The sequence below is a fragment of the Phaethon aethereus genome (genome assembly GCF_964289735.1).
Source record: "Phaethon aethereus genome assembly, chromosome: 3".
NCBI lineage: Eukaryota > Metazoa > Chordata > Aves > Phaethontiformes > Phaethontidae > Phaethon > Phaethon aethereus.
In genome coordinates, this window is record NC_138576.1 from 21,788,169 (window position 1) to 21,806,228 (window position 18,060).

Sequence of the window (18,060 nt, forward strand, 5' to 3'; positions counted from 1 at the left end):
GAACATTGGCCTAAGATATTCATCTCAGGTCCACTGGAGAACATGCGATGGTAAAAATATTCTGGAAATTCAGTCAGAAACTTCCGGCTTACCTCTTGTCTAAACTGTGATAGGTAATACAGAGTAACTACTGATACGTGCTTTTTTATTTGAGGCTCGGGTGCAAGCATCTAAGCACTGAAAATGCTACAGAAGCAGCATTCTTTAGAAGAAGAAAGTAGTTCCTTATTTTATTTTTTTCCCGAGAGAAGTCCTTGCCATCTTAATTCTATAAAGCAATGTAAAAAACTTTTTAATAACTTTTCTTTTAAGCAAATAAAAAGCTGACTGGAAGACCTTGGTCCGTTTCTTGAACGTTACCATGAAAATGAATGCACCAGCGGGAGTCAGCATATTGTGCTAGAACTGGTCACCATAATTCCATTCTTCAATCTCAAGATTCCTGTAAACTGAACTTCACCAGATTCAAAAGCTATGCAGAAACTGTGACTGCATTCCACAGTGTGCTTACAGTCCTGGGCAAGGGGCCTTTTCAGTGTGTCACGGCAATCCACACACACTGGTTTTCCCATGAAAACCAAGATAGAAAGATGTGTGCCGTAATCTCCTCCCAGCTTGAAGTTCAGATCTTTGTATGTTTTCTGTATTCTTCTCTTTCTTGCCTGTGGGTATGGTCTTATTAAGTATCATATTTCTTTATTAAGGTTATTTATTATCTATAGCCTTATAACCGCTGGGAGTAACAGCCAGGAATTAGTATGTGTCCAATATGTGCACTCAGGTTTGAAGACTGAAAGTGCATCTTAGTCCTATGGACACCATGAAAAAGAGATGTTGTTTAAGCATATTTCTTGCTTCCTAATAAGAAACTTCCACAAAATCTGATAAATAGCATCTCAAAATGACTTACAGAATAAGGTTAAATTTAAAAACATGTATCACCACTGCTTTCTCAATTTCTCCCATTCTTGTCCCAGCATTTAGAAACAGTTTTAGTATAACATTGTATGCTATTGTTATTATTATCTAAACCTCCATAACACCTGAGAATTCTTAACATTGTGAAATATGTTTATCTGATTCGTGTGATGAAGCGTAATCTTCTGTACTTTCATGGATTTCTCCTGCACCATAAAAAGGGGTATTTTACAGGAGAAAGTTAAACTACTTTGCTGGTGTATCGGCTCAAACCAGTTTGACCACTGACCGCATAGTATTGTGTAAAGAAAGTGCATGCATAAGGTTTGGGGTCATCCTGGGGGCACGCCGAGGAAGATTCGAGAAGACTCTAGCAGGAGAAGAGGGCATGCGCTGAAGAAGACACGCCTGTTCATTAATGTGTATTAGAAGACACGCCTATTCATGAATATGTATTAGCGAACAGGATCACGCTGAGGAAGAGTCGAGAAGATTCTAGAAGGAGAAGAGGGCATGCGCCGAAGAAGACACGCCTATTCATGAATATGTATTAATGGACAGGATATAAACCAGGAACAGGAACTGAACCGCGTGCGTCTTGGTGGAGCAGAGACTCCCGGCGCACCCAGCGCTGTTTGCTTGCCTCTATTTGCTTAATAAATTGTAAATTTGAATTGAAATCCTGTTTGGGATCATTTATAACAACATGAAACAGGAGCGCTGTGCAGTGCACCACAGCTTACAACAATAATGTATACGGTACATAAATATAAACAGGGCACAACTGAAATTGTTCCATCATTTCACCAAATAAAATAACTGTGTTCTTTTATACATTTCTCATCAGGAATCCCCATGTTCTCACACAAGTGCACATTTAGAAATATGCAGCAAAACATTAATTTCTGTTTTTCAGTGCATGCAGGGGTAATACCTACAAAATTTGAGTCCCTTTGACCTGCACTGAAGGCAATGGGTATAAAAGTTTTTAAATACCTGAGCAGGATCATGACCCCCCCCCCCCCCCCCATATTCTAAGTGCTGTTTTCACAGTAGGTTAAATCAGATTCTTTACTAAACTAATTCAATCCCTGTTCCTGCAATGATAAGAAGGTGAGAATTTTATTACTATTGAAATGTACTACCACAGCAGATGAACCCTTTAGGAGCACTTGCAATCCCAGTGGATCAGGTACTATACCAAAGGCATAAACCATAAAGACTATAGGTGTGCACACACGTGTTATGTATGTCATATATACATATACTTTTGTATGTATAAAAGACTACTCAATTTATTTGCAACCACCGAAAGACTAGTTTTGATCACCCAAAGGACATTTCAATACCTACAGTAGCATCATAAAAAAGCCAATGTACATTTTTCATATTTTCACCATTCATTTTTACATAGTAAAGGTCTTTTAATTTTTTCTTTGCATTCTGTTGAATTTTCATGGCAAGCAGCCCAGTGTACAGTTTACAGGGAAAAAATATCAGAAAAGGTCATGTGTTCTTTGATAAAACTGATATAGTTCCTATTCTGGAAAGAACAGTTGCACTCTGCTGAACAGAACAGAGATAACCTACCAGGATTTTGCATTTTTGCCTTCCTTTGTGAAATATTTATTTTGTCTAAAGGATGTAAAAACAATCATAAACAATGATGGAGACTCAACTTCGGAATAGTCCATTTGTGTCACAAGTGCATATATCTTACTATTAAGAGTCACAGTAAGAGTGCAGAAACTATAACAAATGTTAACAGCCAAAATTTAGCTTTTAATAATTACATATATGACAAACCTGACTATAGCACTGTGTCTCTATAGTAAAAAAGAGTAAACTCATATGAGGCCAGGCTAGAGACAGAACAGCATGGACACAGTGTATTCTGTACACTATTAAAAAATCCAAGTGAAATGACTTACCACTTCTTCATGGGTAGCATGTTCTACGTTTATACCATTAACCTAAAAACAGATACGATAGGGAGAAAATAATTTGCAATGTGTAAGTTAGTTAATGAAATAAACATAAAGGCAAGTATGAAACAAATGTCTGTGGAAAAAGTGAATGTTTACTGACCTGTATTATTGCATCTCCTATAAATAACATTCCTGTTTGGTCAGCTGTGGGATTACAGAAGGAGTACATTTTAATTGAAAGTAATACTGAAAAATAATGCTATATTCTGTTCCAGCAATTGGTTTAGCATGCTGTTTGCAACCTTCATTTGAAACTGGTTTGGTTGTGAAAACACCAATGGCATAGAAATCAGTATTCATCCTATAAAAGTAATAGATTCCTAGCAATTCTAAACAAATTAAGAGAGTTACTTTCCATGCACAAAGAACTTCTTTAATATGGAATACAAATGTCATTTCTCACTAATGAAGGATTTCATTAAATTATGTGGAAAGTGTGATTCACACTTTTCATTATTCTTCCACAAAAGGGAAATAGGAATTTCTGAAACTACTTAGCAATTCTTTTTCCCCTGAACAAATTTGCAGGGACTGCTATAATTAAAGAGGTCGTGCCTAGAATTTAATACAACTCCTTAACATGAAGTTTGAGTTAGCTTTGTTCCTGAGAATAACAAAATAAATTATTCCAGTCTGTAATTTGCATGTTTCCTGCTTTATAGAGTTAATGGGAATAATGTAATGAAACTGCAAACAATTCCACACAGATACAAACAATGACATTTTTGAGGTGTGTTCTCCGTCTTTTAATTTTTTTTTACTTTCTAGTGGAATTTGAGGATGTTTATCTCTTGGAATGTATTACTTAATTGAAAGTAAGGCTCTGATCCTGCAAAGAATGATATGATTAAATAAGGCATATTAGTCTTATATATATTCTTCTAGGGTCACAGCTGGAGACTTTGAAGAAAGCAATAAATGTTAACAAAGACAGTATTTTGAATAGAAGTAAAAAAAAGAGAAAAAACTGCATAGAGTGTTATCACCATTTCTGCAATATAGCTGTTGCCACTACAAATGTACCTTTGGTACAAAATAGTTGTTTAAATATTAAATTTATCTTTCTAATAGATTTTTCATAACTCTTTTGGCAGATAAAAGACAATAGTTCATTAGTCACACTTTTATCAGTACTTAGGAAAGATTTCACTGTTTATTTTAAATACCACACTGTAAGTTGGATTGAAGGTCTGTCTTACCCCAATTCTTATCCAGCTTTGTATTTAAAAATATGCACACAATTTGTAATAGCTGGTATAGAAAGAAGACAACCATGTACAGAAATGTAGCTGGATTAAGCAGTTAAAAAATATCACAAAGCAATGCGAAGTAACCTCTATTGGGGACATACATTGCTACAGGTGATGATTAGCTTGGGTATCTCAATACTAAACTTCTGTTCAAGATGTTAGTAATACATATATCAATAGTGAAAAACGTGTGAATCATTTTTAATTCAATGCTTATGTTAGGGTCATTGGGCTGCTTTAGGAAAGTGGGAGCATACTTGAACTGGAGATAGAAGGAAGAGGATGTGTTTGAAATTCCAGTTGCAGGAAAGTATAAAAGGATAAAGTCAAAGGGCGTACGCCTTGCCCACTGGGTGTGTTTGACTCAGATCTGAGTAGAGAAATTTTAAGTATGTTTGCCTTAGCAAGTGATGGGCAGAACAGATGGATCAGGAATCAAAAGCCATTGGTGCTGAGGGTCCTTACGCCCACACTGTATGGGTTTCAGGGATTTTAATTCAGATCAGTTTTAGACTGATGTCCCAGTCTGAATGCTCCCAGGTGATTGTGAACCTGCCCAAAGAAAGCTAGTGCACAAAACTTTCTGTTTTGTGGGCCCCTAAACAGCCCACCCTAAGGCAGACCAGTGCCACACAGCAATGTACTCCTGCTGCCAGCAGCGGCTGCAACAGGCCACAACACGCAGAAGCAGACCTTGCTTACAAGTAATGCCATGGTCCCTGCCGCTTGAACCAGTGCGGAGCCTGGACATCAACGGAATGAGGAGTAACACGGGGAGAGTGCGTTCTCAACCTGCTCAGGAGGACACCCCTAAGAAGCTAATCCTGGGATATTATTCTGCCTGTGTGGGGGTCACAGTAGGACTCACGCTGGGGGTCACAGTAGGACTCACGCTCCAACTCACTGCAGCAAGGCAGATGTGTTTGCTTATACTTCAACAACTACCAGTCAGTTGATCTGCAGGCCGCAGATGTGATGAGGATGGCACACAGGGGGAGCAGGCAGCGCTGTTTTCCTGAGGCCTTGTCTTGTTGGCTCTTCTGGGAGGCCAAACCAGCTGTCTCCATTGGGAAGACCAGCTGGAAACAGCAATATTGAAAAAGAAGCACAATGAAAGAAAGAGGGGTAGGGATGCGCGAGGTGAGTTTGGAAAGGATTTCTGTAAGAGGTGAAAACAGAAAAATGTGGGGCTGGTAAGAATGAAAGCATACACTGAGCCAGAAAATATTTGGGTGAAAAATGAGATCCTGATGGAAAAACACGTCATGAAGATTTGCAGGCAGGTAGGTATCACCATCCTCCTGGATGTTCAGCTATTCATGACCCACTGCATAATGACACAACAACACAGTTTTGTAATCTTGTTTAAGTTTTCCAAGAAAACTGCTTCGTTCTAATGAAAGTGATAATAAAATATGTAGACTAGTATCCATGCAAAATGGGAAAGAAAAAATTCCAGACACAGGTACAATTCTTGAGATAGGGCTAGTTAACAGCTCAAGGCTTGAAGAGGAAAAGCACTGACATGAAAAGGTATAAAGTCTCAAGGAAGAAAACCAGGTAACTTGAAGATGGCAGCTCAGCAGCACCAAGACAAATCCCTTCCAGGGAGCAATGGAGGCTGGACCTTCCCACTTGACTCTTGACTGCCAGGTCAGCAAAGACTCCTTGGTCATTCCACAGGGACGATGAGTACTGCAATATCCCCATTTACCTACTGTGTGTGTTAGTCAGTAAATTTTATAGTTTAAGAGCAAAAAGCACTCTGCTTGCAGAGTCTCTACACACAACCAAAGCTGTCCAGACAAGTAAATGAGAGAAGGAGCATTATGTAGTCAATACCAAATGCTCTATGAACTGAAACAAAGCACAGAAAACTGGGGTAATCAGGGCATCTGCTCCAAAAGTGCGTTACGCTACAAACTAACCAATAATGTAGACAGCTCCATGGCTGCTGCCATCACGGCCAGTGATGGTACTCTGGCAAACTATGCTTGCAGGTCTGTGATGAAACACTTTGGTTTTAGCCAATTGTCTATAATTTAAAATCAGTGATGATTTCTAACAAAAATATTTTCCACAAACCAAACTGTAGAGGACATGTCATTGCGATGCAGAAGTTACAATCTATTTTACAAGTATATTACAAATAAAGCGATTGGAAAAACTGCTTGGAAGGAGACAAAAAATCAGTCTTGTTTCTCTAAGGCATATTTTAAATCTGAAGGCAAGACATCTACTGGTGTTTTCATTAAGTTATACATTCTCTATGCAACTAAAATGTTCCAGGCTATGTGAGACTTTTTGTCCCACTGGTAACATCCTCATATACAAAGGTGTCTATAAAAGGCTGCTCTGCAATTATCAGTCAGTGTGTGTAAAATGAATCAACACTAAAAACAAAACACTTGGAAAAAAGCTTTGGGATACCAAGGAGCATATAACCCTATTCAGAGAAACAGTAAATACAACCTTTTTAGAATGTAGTATGCCTCTTGAAGTTTTACTTGAAATATTTTAGTAGCAGTGAATTAAACATGGCCAAAAAAAAGGACCATGAAAAGAAAATAAGCACAAAGTAGTGATAAGCAGAAATATACCAGGCTGTAAAACAAAATGAAGTGTGTGCTACAACAATTAGCTCTACATCATCTTTACATCTTAATTATTTTTAAAAAGGTTTAATATTGATTAAATGCTGTACATTGATTAAATTCACAAGTGATACTGAAGTAGAAGGAAAGCATCAGGGAAACCTGAAGGGCCTTATGTTGAATAAATGATATGAAAATAAACATTAAAAAAAAATCTTTTTTTTGAGAATACTAGACTTGAAAAATTTTCCCAAAAGCAAATGACCCATCATTCTAGTCATTAAAAAGAAAAATTCAGAGCCATGAACTATGAAAAATTATTTTGAACTCAGTGAGAAGGGAAAAGAACCAGTAACTCTTTCTAACTTTGCCTTGTTTTTTTCCTATCCATTTCTCTACAATTACCTGAAGGGGGCTGTGGTTGGGTGTTGGTCTTTTCTCCCCAGTAACTAGTGACAGGACAAGAGGAAATGGCCTCAAGTTGCACCAGGGGAGGTTTAGATTGGATATTAGGAAAAATTTCTTTCCTGAGAGAGTGGTCAAGCATTGGAATAGGCCGCCCAGGGAGGTGGTGGAGTCACCATAACTGGAAGTGTTCAAAAAACATGTGGACACGGCGCTTCAGGACATGGTTTAGGGGGCATGGTGGTGTTGGGTTGATGGTTGGACTTGATGATCTTAAAGGTCTTTTCCAACCTTAATGATTCTGTGATTCTGTGATTTGGGCTGAAGAAGTGCTGTAGTTAATTTTCCAAAATTTGCAAGACTATGAAATGGTAAATTTACTGAGCAGACTCATAGGAACTTCTGATTATTGATTCATGTTAACTGATACACAACTGTATGCAGACTTGACTGTGTAAATAATCTAATGTCCCTATATTTTTCAAGATTGATCACAATACATATTTTCACTCAATTTTTGTTGAATTTCTGAATCACACAAGAAACATACCAGGTAATACTCTCCTCTGGCATTATTAGTGATGTGCAAAAACATGTTGCTTAAAACACACAATGAGCTGCATTGACTTCATGGACCTCTCAATTCAGAAGCTTAACTTTAAATATATGCATAAGTATTTCACTGCATAAAGACAGTCTAAAGGAATCATTAAGAAACTAGATGAAATAAAAAGAAAAGACTGGAGAAACTGGTATACAGGATGCAAGGGACCTCTCAGAGATATCCAGATATATTTTTCCCTTCTCTCCCATGAATTGGACATAACTACAGTCATGGCTGTAAAGATACAACTGTTGCAATTTGCTTTATTCTTTTTTTTTGGAAGACAAGCAGTTTCACATTTTTAATCTATGTTTTAAAACTCAACTGTATTAACTCAAACATTGAAAACTGCCTTGTTAGGGAAGTTTTTAAAACTGAACATACTCTTTACAGGACAAGTTAAATTTCATTTCTTTGTTTAAATAAAAAAAAAAAAAACACAAACCAAACAAAAATTTCCAAATTTTCATTTTTGACCATGAGGTTTCCTTAGTTTAGTTTTCTTCCTCTTTACATGTGTCCAGTTTATTATGTAAAAAAAAAGCTGTATAAGTCACTCAATAATACAATGTGTTTCAACAAATACCCATGCCATTATTCTATTGCACCAGGTTCCCCACGCTGAATTAAATGGCAGATGGGGAACTGGGACTTCTCTTTCCACTTTTTCCCAGTGCCTATGGAGCAAGCAGAAAGAGATCATTTCACGTTCCTAAAAGTACTGTATCTACCCATTAAGAAGTCACTTCTAGATCTAAGTGTACACAAGCCTGAAGTTCAACACATTGTAAGAATCAATTCAATGTGAGAGTTGCACAGCATGAGAGAGATGAGGCAAATACTGGACACAGGAGTAGGCAAAGACTGGTTGTAGCAGGGAGCATAATGAATTCATTGTTAAACTAATACCTTACCATGAGTGTAAGCAAAAGTATACTTCCAGAAGACACTACACTATTTGAGATGCAACTGGAATAAGTTATGAGGAATTTGAGATGATTTATCACCTACAGTGATGGAAATGTTTGTCTCAACAGTTTAGCCAAACTCCACCCTAGCTTGTGACATTAATTTCTGTCTTTATTTCACTGAAAATAGCACTATTGTCTTTTTCATAATTTCTTAGAAACTACAGTTAAATAAATGGATATTATTTACTGGGAAGGAAATGGCTTTTTGCTTTGAGAAAGAGAAAGGCATTTAACACATAACAATTGCACATATGCTTTAAAAGACAGTACGGAAAAAAGTTTTAGGGTTCAGTTTTATCTACTGTTTAGTTACTTTAGCAGTAACTAAAGCAAAAATTATTAAAAGGCTTTTGGATGGTTTTCTGTTTGCAAACAGGTTTGTCACACAAGCTGCATTGCCAGTTCATCACATGATCTGTAAAAAGTACCAGCATATACCGTGATTAAATAGACTTTAGACCTGCTTTAGGAAACAAGGAGGAGAAAAATTCAGATGGTCTGAGTTTCTTTCAGAAGCCCAGGTATTTGTATGTGTCGATGCAAGATCCTTAAGCCAAACCAAATGGCAATGTGATTCTTGTAGGCATTTCCAAACAAGTAACATTGCAGTATGAACTCAGTCAAGAAAACCTAGACACAACAGGTTAGTTCTTTAATTAAGAAAAAAGGCCTAATATAGCTCAGATTAACTTGTAGATGTTGCAGCAGAGAGCGCCCACAGGAATGGTTATCGTGACAAATTCATTCCAGTTTTACATGCATTTAGTAAATCAGTTCTTCATCACTTGACCTTGCCTTTATAGAAAACCAGCAGTTCTTGAAGTATAGAAACAAAATTGGAACATGAATAATGTAAGTACTTTAAAATGTTGACTTTTTAAGAAAAGTCATAACAACTGAGATGTGATTATGAGAAAAGCAAAACAGATTGTTTTTCAAATGTATCTTCAGAAAATTTGAAAGTCTACATTACTACTGTCATTTATTACTTGGGATACTTGCCTAACCACAGCTAGTGAGTCCCTTGAGTTTGAAAACAAAAGTAAAAATACTTGTCCATTTTATATGGACACAATTCAGAAATAATTAGCAATAATTAGGAAGCAAAAGCAACAGTTATAACTATGAATAAGTTATATCTTGTTTAAAAAAATAGTTCTGCTAGCCAAGCATAACTAACACTCCATTAGGAGTCAGTGAAAAGCTATTTAAAATTGCAAAAATGTGGTATTTCTAGGAATATGGTTAGTACTGTTAGAGCTCTAGGTACTCTGTGTGTATAATCAATCTAAACTTGATAATGTTTTCAGAATTACAATAATTTTCAGGTAAAAAGAGTCATGTGCATTTTAAAATTAATTAATCACTAGGTGAATAAATTGACAAAGGAATGTAGTACATTGTAAAGGACTATGAATTTGATCATACAATTGCAATATTCTAAGGCATAAGGTTAGCTCTAATAGACATACGATTAATATCACATGTAAAAGGCTTTCTGAGCTGAATAACATAATATAAAGTTAATCAAGTTATGAATAGGTAACTTTATATAAAGAAATAAATTATAATCTGGCATCTTCAATCTTTTCTTCCAAAATATATAACTAAGTTTCATTAAATTCCATTATGCCAAAAAGTGATAACTGGAAAACAAACTTGGCGACCAAGGGGGGATGCCAAAAGTAGCAGAAATGCATGCTTTAAATGAGTTACAAGGAAAGAAGAGATGTAGTCCCTAAAATAGCCTAAAAAACCTTTAATTCAGAAACCAGTAAGGGAAAAATAAGAACATTGAAAAGACCAAAAATAGAACTTTTCTGAAATTGCCAAAGGATGTTATTAAATTTCTCATATTATTCCATGTGACATTATCTCCAAGCAGAAGCATCATTACATTTGCTCTTTCCGGCAATATTCTGTATGATTCTTGACTGCTTCAGCCCCAAAATAATCTGATGGAATATTACTCTGATCTTAATTAGTATCTTTCAATACAACGGGTATCTTTGTTACAGTTAAAAGATGTTTTCTGTCTAGCTGCTTCCTTCTTCAGTTTCTGTATGAAAGCACTGTTGTAAACACAAGCTCCAAATCCAAGATCCAAAACACCATCCATCCTCAGAGGGACTTCAGGCAGTTCACTCCTGAACATATTATCTGAATGAAAACATACTATATAGTTCTCTAATTTCTCTGCAAGGAATAATTATCATTAACCTTTTTCGTCAACCTGGATGGTAGTGGTGACAAATTCAAATACTAACTTTAAGTGCTATTTGATTAGATTTCTGTAGTTCAGAAACAGGAACAACATTTTTGATCAGAGGTAGGTGAATGGAAGAACAGAAAATTTATATGTCAGTGGCATCCTAAGGCCACATTTTATTCATTCAACTGCTACCTGGAACATATGACAACTGAAACAATATAATGCATTTTTCATACCTTTCTCTATTTAGTTTAGAGTACAAGAATGATAAGCATAATATTATCAGTCCACTGAAATTATAAATAATGGTTTTCAGATTTTATATCTACCCTTTTGTTTCATAAAATGCAAAATGCACCTCCCAAAGAGAATATTCATCATAAAACCTTGTAGAACTGAAATAAAATTTCTAAAAACATATTATATTTTAACATAGCTCTTAAGCAAAACTAATTATCTTCTATTGAAAGTTGATCTTCTTTACATACTTTGAGAAGAATGTGATCATTAATACACTCTTTGAATACAGTTTCTTTATACATTTAACAGAAAAGTATTATTCAGTATCAGAAACCTAATGCACACATTTTTAGACACACATTTATATGTGTGTATATATAAAGCCTCATTTTGGGAAAGTACATAAGAGACTGCCTAAATCTAGAGCTGGACAACTAATTCACTATTTCTGTGTTTTAGTAAAACCAAAGGAATGAAAACAAATTTTAAATTGTCCTAAAATGAGAATGCTTTGGTTTTCTCTGTAAAAATGACTTCTGAATTCATCAAGCTCTTAAATCCTGTTAAAAAAACCCCACAAATTCTACAACAATACAATATTTCTAAGTGAAACTTACAGATATTTCATCCCACATTTTCTTCTGTCCAGGAATTATTTATGAAGAATAATGCATAAAAATATGCATTTAATTGTAACAATGAAAAATTACCATCTTAAAAACATTTGCAAAGTCTAATTTTAAGCATATACCTGTTCAGTTAAATAAAAACTTAAAAATTAACTCTTTGCATCTTTCTACCCAAAGAATTCTTTAGCCACAGGTCAACAATTTAATGCTTCATCATTAAAACTTTTAAACAAATCCCAGTAGTATATATTTTTCTAGAATCTCAACTCAAGAATTCATCTACCTTTATGCTTCTCACTAAATATACGATGACTGCTATTTGTATTATTGGACCTTAAATATGTTCTTAACTATTAGGTTGAATAAAAATACTTTCCTGAATTGGGGATCAAACTACCTTCCTTTTACTTCTTGACTGATCTTTACTGCCTGCCTAGTCTTGAAGAAGCAACAATAAAAAAAGAAATTCAAAATCATAAGAACGTTCTTCTGTGCCTTCTGAAAATAAATTTGGTGCTGGAAACATAGGACCAAGAGGGAGAACAGTGAGTAGATGCTATCTTCACATACCATTAGCTTTCCAGCAATAAAGAAAAATAACACTGGCAAAGTGTTAAAAATTAGTAATAGAAAATAGGAGTAAACCTAAAAAAATATTGAAGACATTTTTAAGTTATATTAGGAAACGGTGTACAAATATTAAATACCATCCAGCTTCAAATGTGTTATGTTCAAATGAGGCCGTTCTAATGTTCAAAGATAGCCTTGTGTTCAGTCTTCACCTTATTTAGAATAAGGCATAATGCAAATTTTTGATCCATTCTGACTTCCTTATAAAAGCAAATACCTCCACTTGGGTGTAACTCATCCTTAATCTTGACCTTGCTGGTTCGATGTGTCTTTTCAGTAGGGCCCGGTGATAGGACAAGGGGCAATAAACTGCAGCACAGGAAGTTCCACCTCAACATGAGGGAAAACTTCTTTACTGTGAGGAGGGTGACAGAGCACTGGAACAGGCTGCTCAGAGAGGTTGTGGAGTCTCCTTCTCTGCAGACCTTCAAAACCCAGCTGGACGTGTTCCTGTGCAACCTGCCCTAGGTGACCCTGCCTTGGCAAGGGGGTTAGACCAGATGATCTTCAGACATCTCTTCCAACCCCTACCATTCTGTGATTCTGCGATTCTGTGAGTTTCCAAGGTTGATGAAGCAAAGGTGAGTACAGCTGTAGGGATGAAGAATGTCAGCTACGAATACAACCATGCTGTGCAGTTTAACTGTAGTCTCACATCATGCCCACCAATTTGTTCAGACTAGGTTTGGTTACCCTAGTTGTACCACCCTTGTGGATGACTGGAGTCAACACAGGAAAAAATATCTGTGGAGGAAGCATCGCATGTGCTCCCAAACTAAACCATCTTTGCCTGGCATGCAAGTGTAAGTGCAACTGTTAAAAGCCCTCATCAAACTGACACCCATGTCCTCCAAACAGATGGTCCTGAATGCAGGCAGCCAGGATGTGATATTTGGACACAGTCTGTGTTTGCAGAGCACATGGTTTTAAGCCAAGAATATTTCAGTGGCTGAATGTCCTGAGTTTGTTCCAATCCTGCCAGGATGTATGGCATCCCCAGTCAGAAATGGACTCAACACAAAATAGAAGATTTTTCAATACAGCAGAATGTGAGTTGTAGGTCACCTTTTATCACAGAAGGTGGGAAAATGTTTTCAAATTAAGGTTTTAAACAATTGTGGCCCTCAGGAGAGGACCTTTTTTGAAACTGGCAAACTATCCCTATTCTGCCAGGTTTTATTTAATTTTATTTAACTATTTTCATCATGCCTCAGTGAGCTGAACCCACTGTTCTGTTTCAGTGTTGCTGCTTGTCTGACTCCACATGTTACAAGAGATATAAGCAGAGCTCACAGCGAAGCCAGATTATTACAGCACGTCTCACAAAAATGGAAAGTTGCATCAAAGCAACAAAATGTGATTGCTAACTTGATAATTCTGCAACATAAACCAGAAATTTGATTGCTTGATATTTATACAATTAGAATTTCCAGTACTATATGTGGTAAGTCACTTGTATGTATGATGCAGTTACATTTCAAAGTCCATTCATTTTTACAGTCTCCACTCTTTAGATTCCACAACTTCATAAAGACTCTTTAGTAATTAAAATGGAAATAACAAATAACAGAAAGGTGCAAACATATGAAAGCTTGTACATTTTACCCATATATTGCGTATAAGGATTCTTTAAAGTGTATTTAATGGAACTGACAAAATATCTTATGGATTCACTGTACAAAATATAAACTTGAATGACCTGATTCCTTTTAAAGTTCAGGATATTCAGTTACACATCTCTGAGAAGAGAACTCTACATCTATTTGACTGTAAGCCTGCTGCAGTCTTTACCATAAATAAATTGTTAATACTAATTATAACACATACAGAATCAGAGAGTCACAGAATCATTAAGGTTGGAAAAGACCTTTAAGATCATCAAGTCCAACCATCAACCCAACACCACCATGCCCACTAAACCATGTCCTGAAGCGCCGTGTCCACATGTTTTTTGAACACTTCCAGTTATGGTGACTCCACCACCTCCCTGGGCAGCCTGTTCCAATGCTTGACCACTCTCTCAGGAAAGAAATTTTTCCTAATATCCAATCTAAACCTCCCCTGGTGCAACTTGAGGCCATTTCCTCTCATCCTTTTGCTAGTTATTTGGGAGAAGAGACCAACACCCACCTCACTACACCCCTCTTTCAGGTAGTTGTAGAGAGCGATAAGGTCTCCTCTCAGCCTCCTCTTCTCCAGACTAAACAACCCCAGTTCCCTCAGCCGATCCTCATAAGACTTGTGCTCCAGACCCCTCACCAGCTTCGTTGCCCTTCTCTGGACACGCTCCAGCACCTCAACGTCCTTCTTGTAGTGAGGGGCCCAAAACTGAACACAGGATTCAAGGTGCAGCCTCACCAGTGCCGAGTACAGGGGCACAATCACTTCCCTACTCCTGCTGGCCACACTATTCCTGATACATAAAGCTATTAGCAAATCACCAACTATCGTACAATGGTTTACTCTCTCTTAAGCCAGTTTTGAAAGGAAAATACAGGAAAAACAATGCTGTATTAAATTACATTAAAAAAAAACACCTAAAGAAAGCATGAATCAGTCTTAGAAAATCTTACTGAAAAGCTTCAACATCAATAGTATCTTTTCAGAACCTGGGAGTTTATTAGTAATGTTGCTTATATGCTGAGTCAACTGGATGATTTGATACATGTGTAGGAGAAAAAAATCCTTGCTTTGGAAGTGAAATAATTACCTATGGGATTAAAATTACTCTAATTTAAGCCAATTTTATCGCTTTATTTTTGAATTTATAAATGTGTTTGCATTTACTTGTTCTCATTCTGTCTGGCACAGGACTTTTGTCCCTCTGAAATTAACTTTAGTAAAAGCTTTCGTGGTATGAAAAAAATGTAATATTTGTTAGAATTGAGGACAGAATCCACAGAAAAATCAAGGTCTAAACTTGGTAATGAGTCATTGGCATTAGCAAAACTTGCTCTTACTTAATACTCTTGAGGAGCGCATGCACTCAGGAAAAACTCAGGACATCCTTTACTGTGATTTGTAATACATTGGATCTTAGTCTCCAGCACTGAATGACCACTCAATCTCGTCTTTCAGAAATGTAAATCTATGCTCTTGAATTGAGTTTCTGTGTATGATTCAGTGAACTTGTTCAGGAAAGTCTTATTGAATAGAGTGATCTCGGATAACTTACTTCAAAAGTTATAAACACAGTGATCACAGCTGAGAGGCTCTAAGCCAGTAAAAACTGCAATAATAGTATTTACTACCACTGGTCCTACAGAAGTGTTTGTGTTGCATAATGAAATCAAGCTGCTGCTTACGTTAATACCAACAAAATCACTTCTCCTTTTGAAAAATGTAAAGAGTACAAAGATAGCTGACTAATTACATTATTTAGGATAGCACAAAGTTTGCACAGATACAAAAAGGAAGCAACTGGTTTTTATATTATACTTCTAGCTTTGGAACTATAAAATAGTACTTTATCCAAACAATGAAAGGTTGGAAATATGATTTTGCAGTGTTGTCATATACCAGGCATTGAATTTCATGAAAAGTATCACAAGTTATCAGATATTTTAAGAAATCAGTAATTTAGTCAGTAAGGAGAATTTTATTCACATAACTTTGGATATTTTACTCAAGGACCTAACATAGTAAAATCCCTCATAGTAAAATTCCTGTTAAGAAATTCCTTTTTTTATCAGGTAACTGATGTATTTTCAAATGTTACAATTTCTTTTTTTTAAGTTCAGTATATTGCTTGAAGCAGAAGTTAATCTCACCGCTTAACTCAAAGCCACCTTTGAAAGTAGCCTATCAGTTTCACAGTTATTAGTACCTTGTATAATTAAAGTCCATTGGTGCTTTATTCACATTATGAACATACAGATTATCAAGTCCAAGATTTAGTTTACGATAAATCTGTATGAGTCTTGTCTCTCTCTCATGCTTAACATATCTTCTCATTATATTAACACAATTTTTTTTTAGGTATCCTTTTATACATAAATATATACATATATATTTAAACATGCATATGTGTGCATTCATATATCTCTCTCTCTCTAGAGAGAAAAAATGCAGATATTTTTAAAACACTGTTGTTATTTTCCGTTAAATAATATTACCCGATTGTTTCCACTAACATTAAAGCACTAGAATCTTAAACCAGAAATATTCCCTTAAGGTCACCTGTGAGTTAAATTTGGACATATTATCATCATTACTATTAATTACCAATTAAATATACTATAAAGTAATGCTGTGAATAGCATTTGTTACTATCTTTTTCCTATACTGATAACAGTAACACTGAGATTTTTGAGATTGTACCAAAAGATTTGCAGTACAAGAAGTTTCTGGATTTACAAAATTTTTCTCCAAATCTTTTGATGCTTTTTAGAAATATTCATTTTCCAGAAGAAAAAAATAAAGAAAAAACTCCACATTGTTTTCTGTTGCACAGACATTCAGTAACCACAATGGGAGTGCGGGAAGCAATGTGCCACAAAAAACATTTATATCACATATCTCTGATCTTTAGCATCTGCAGCACTAAATGAACTGCAGAATCACTCAGGCTGGAAGGGACCTCAGGAGTTCACCTGCCCCAAGCCCACCACATGCTGAAAGCAGGGCTGAGAGTCTCTTCATGCCAGTGGCACAACTGATACCATACAGACTACCGTCTTCACGCCTTGCCAGGTGTGTCAGTGCCTTCATGCCATTCACTGATTCGGCCAGGAACATTGCCTGTGGGCTTACTGTGACACAGCGTTGCCTCTGGTTATAACCGCTACTCCCTTCGGAGCGTCCTGGGACAAAAGGTTATAAGATCTTAAAACAAGTATCTTCTGAGGACAGATTTTCAGATTTGAGGCAAACAGCTGACCCCATAAAATTGTGGTTGCACTTGTTACTCTACAAATAGATGCAGTTCATTAAAAAACTACCTACAGTGTACAAAACTCTGCATATAAGTATTTTGTATACAAACTCACTACTAACCTTGAATAAAAGTATTATGTCCTAGGAGGGCAGAAGGTAGCTTTCCTTGTTGGTGATTATTTTCCTGAATTACTTTCCTTAGACCTGAATGCTTATATTCACTTTATTATTATTATTATTATTATGTATTAATTTTCTTAGTATGGTTTATTATGCTGTGTATTCAAGTTGCCTATTATTGTTCCATATAAAATAACATAATTGGCATAAAACCACCTTCTCCTCCTCACTGCAGAAGCAATATCATAAAAAGAACTACCATACTGAAATATATGTAAGTACCATACACAGGGAACTTGAAGCAGTCTTTCCAACAGGATACTGGCATAGCCAATCCTTTCAACATTCACTAGATAGCAGCTGAAAATGGGCTATCAAGTTTGGGTATTACATTTCAAGCAAACAAGGACCCACTGAAGAAAATGCAGAGGAGAAAAACAAGCACAGTCTGTGATGTAGTAAAGCACGAGGCTGAACATGGTGCCAAGAAAATGCACTTCATCTCCACTGCAGCAAAGCAGGAAGAATGGCTAATGAGTTCAAAAAATCACTGGCTCTGAGTCCTCTAGGGAGCAGGACATGCACTGAGGATGATAGTGCAGTGCTCTCTTCTTGCAGGAAATG

General features: G+C 36.2%; 1 protein-coding gene across 1 annotated transcript in view; it reads right to left on the reverse strand.

Moving 5' to 3' along the window:
• Positions 1-18,060, reverse strand: part of SNTG2 (syntrophin gamma 2) — a gene marked incomplete at its 5' end in the record, with an annotated part of 308,679 nt that overhangs the window by 140,221 nt on the left and 150,398 nt on the right. Inside the window, 2 exons of the mRNA XM_081997695.1 lie at positions 2,850-2,891; positions 3,007-3,050. Coding sequence (XP_081853821.1) covers positions 2,850-2,891; positions 3,007-3,050 — 86 coding nt within the window. The remainder of the gene's footprint in view (positions 1-2,849; positions 2,892-3,006; positions 3,051-18,060) is intronic.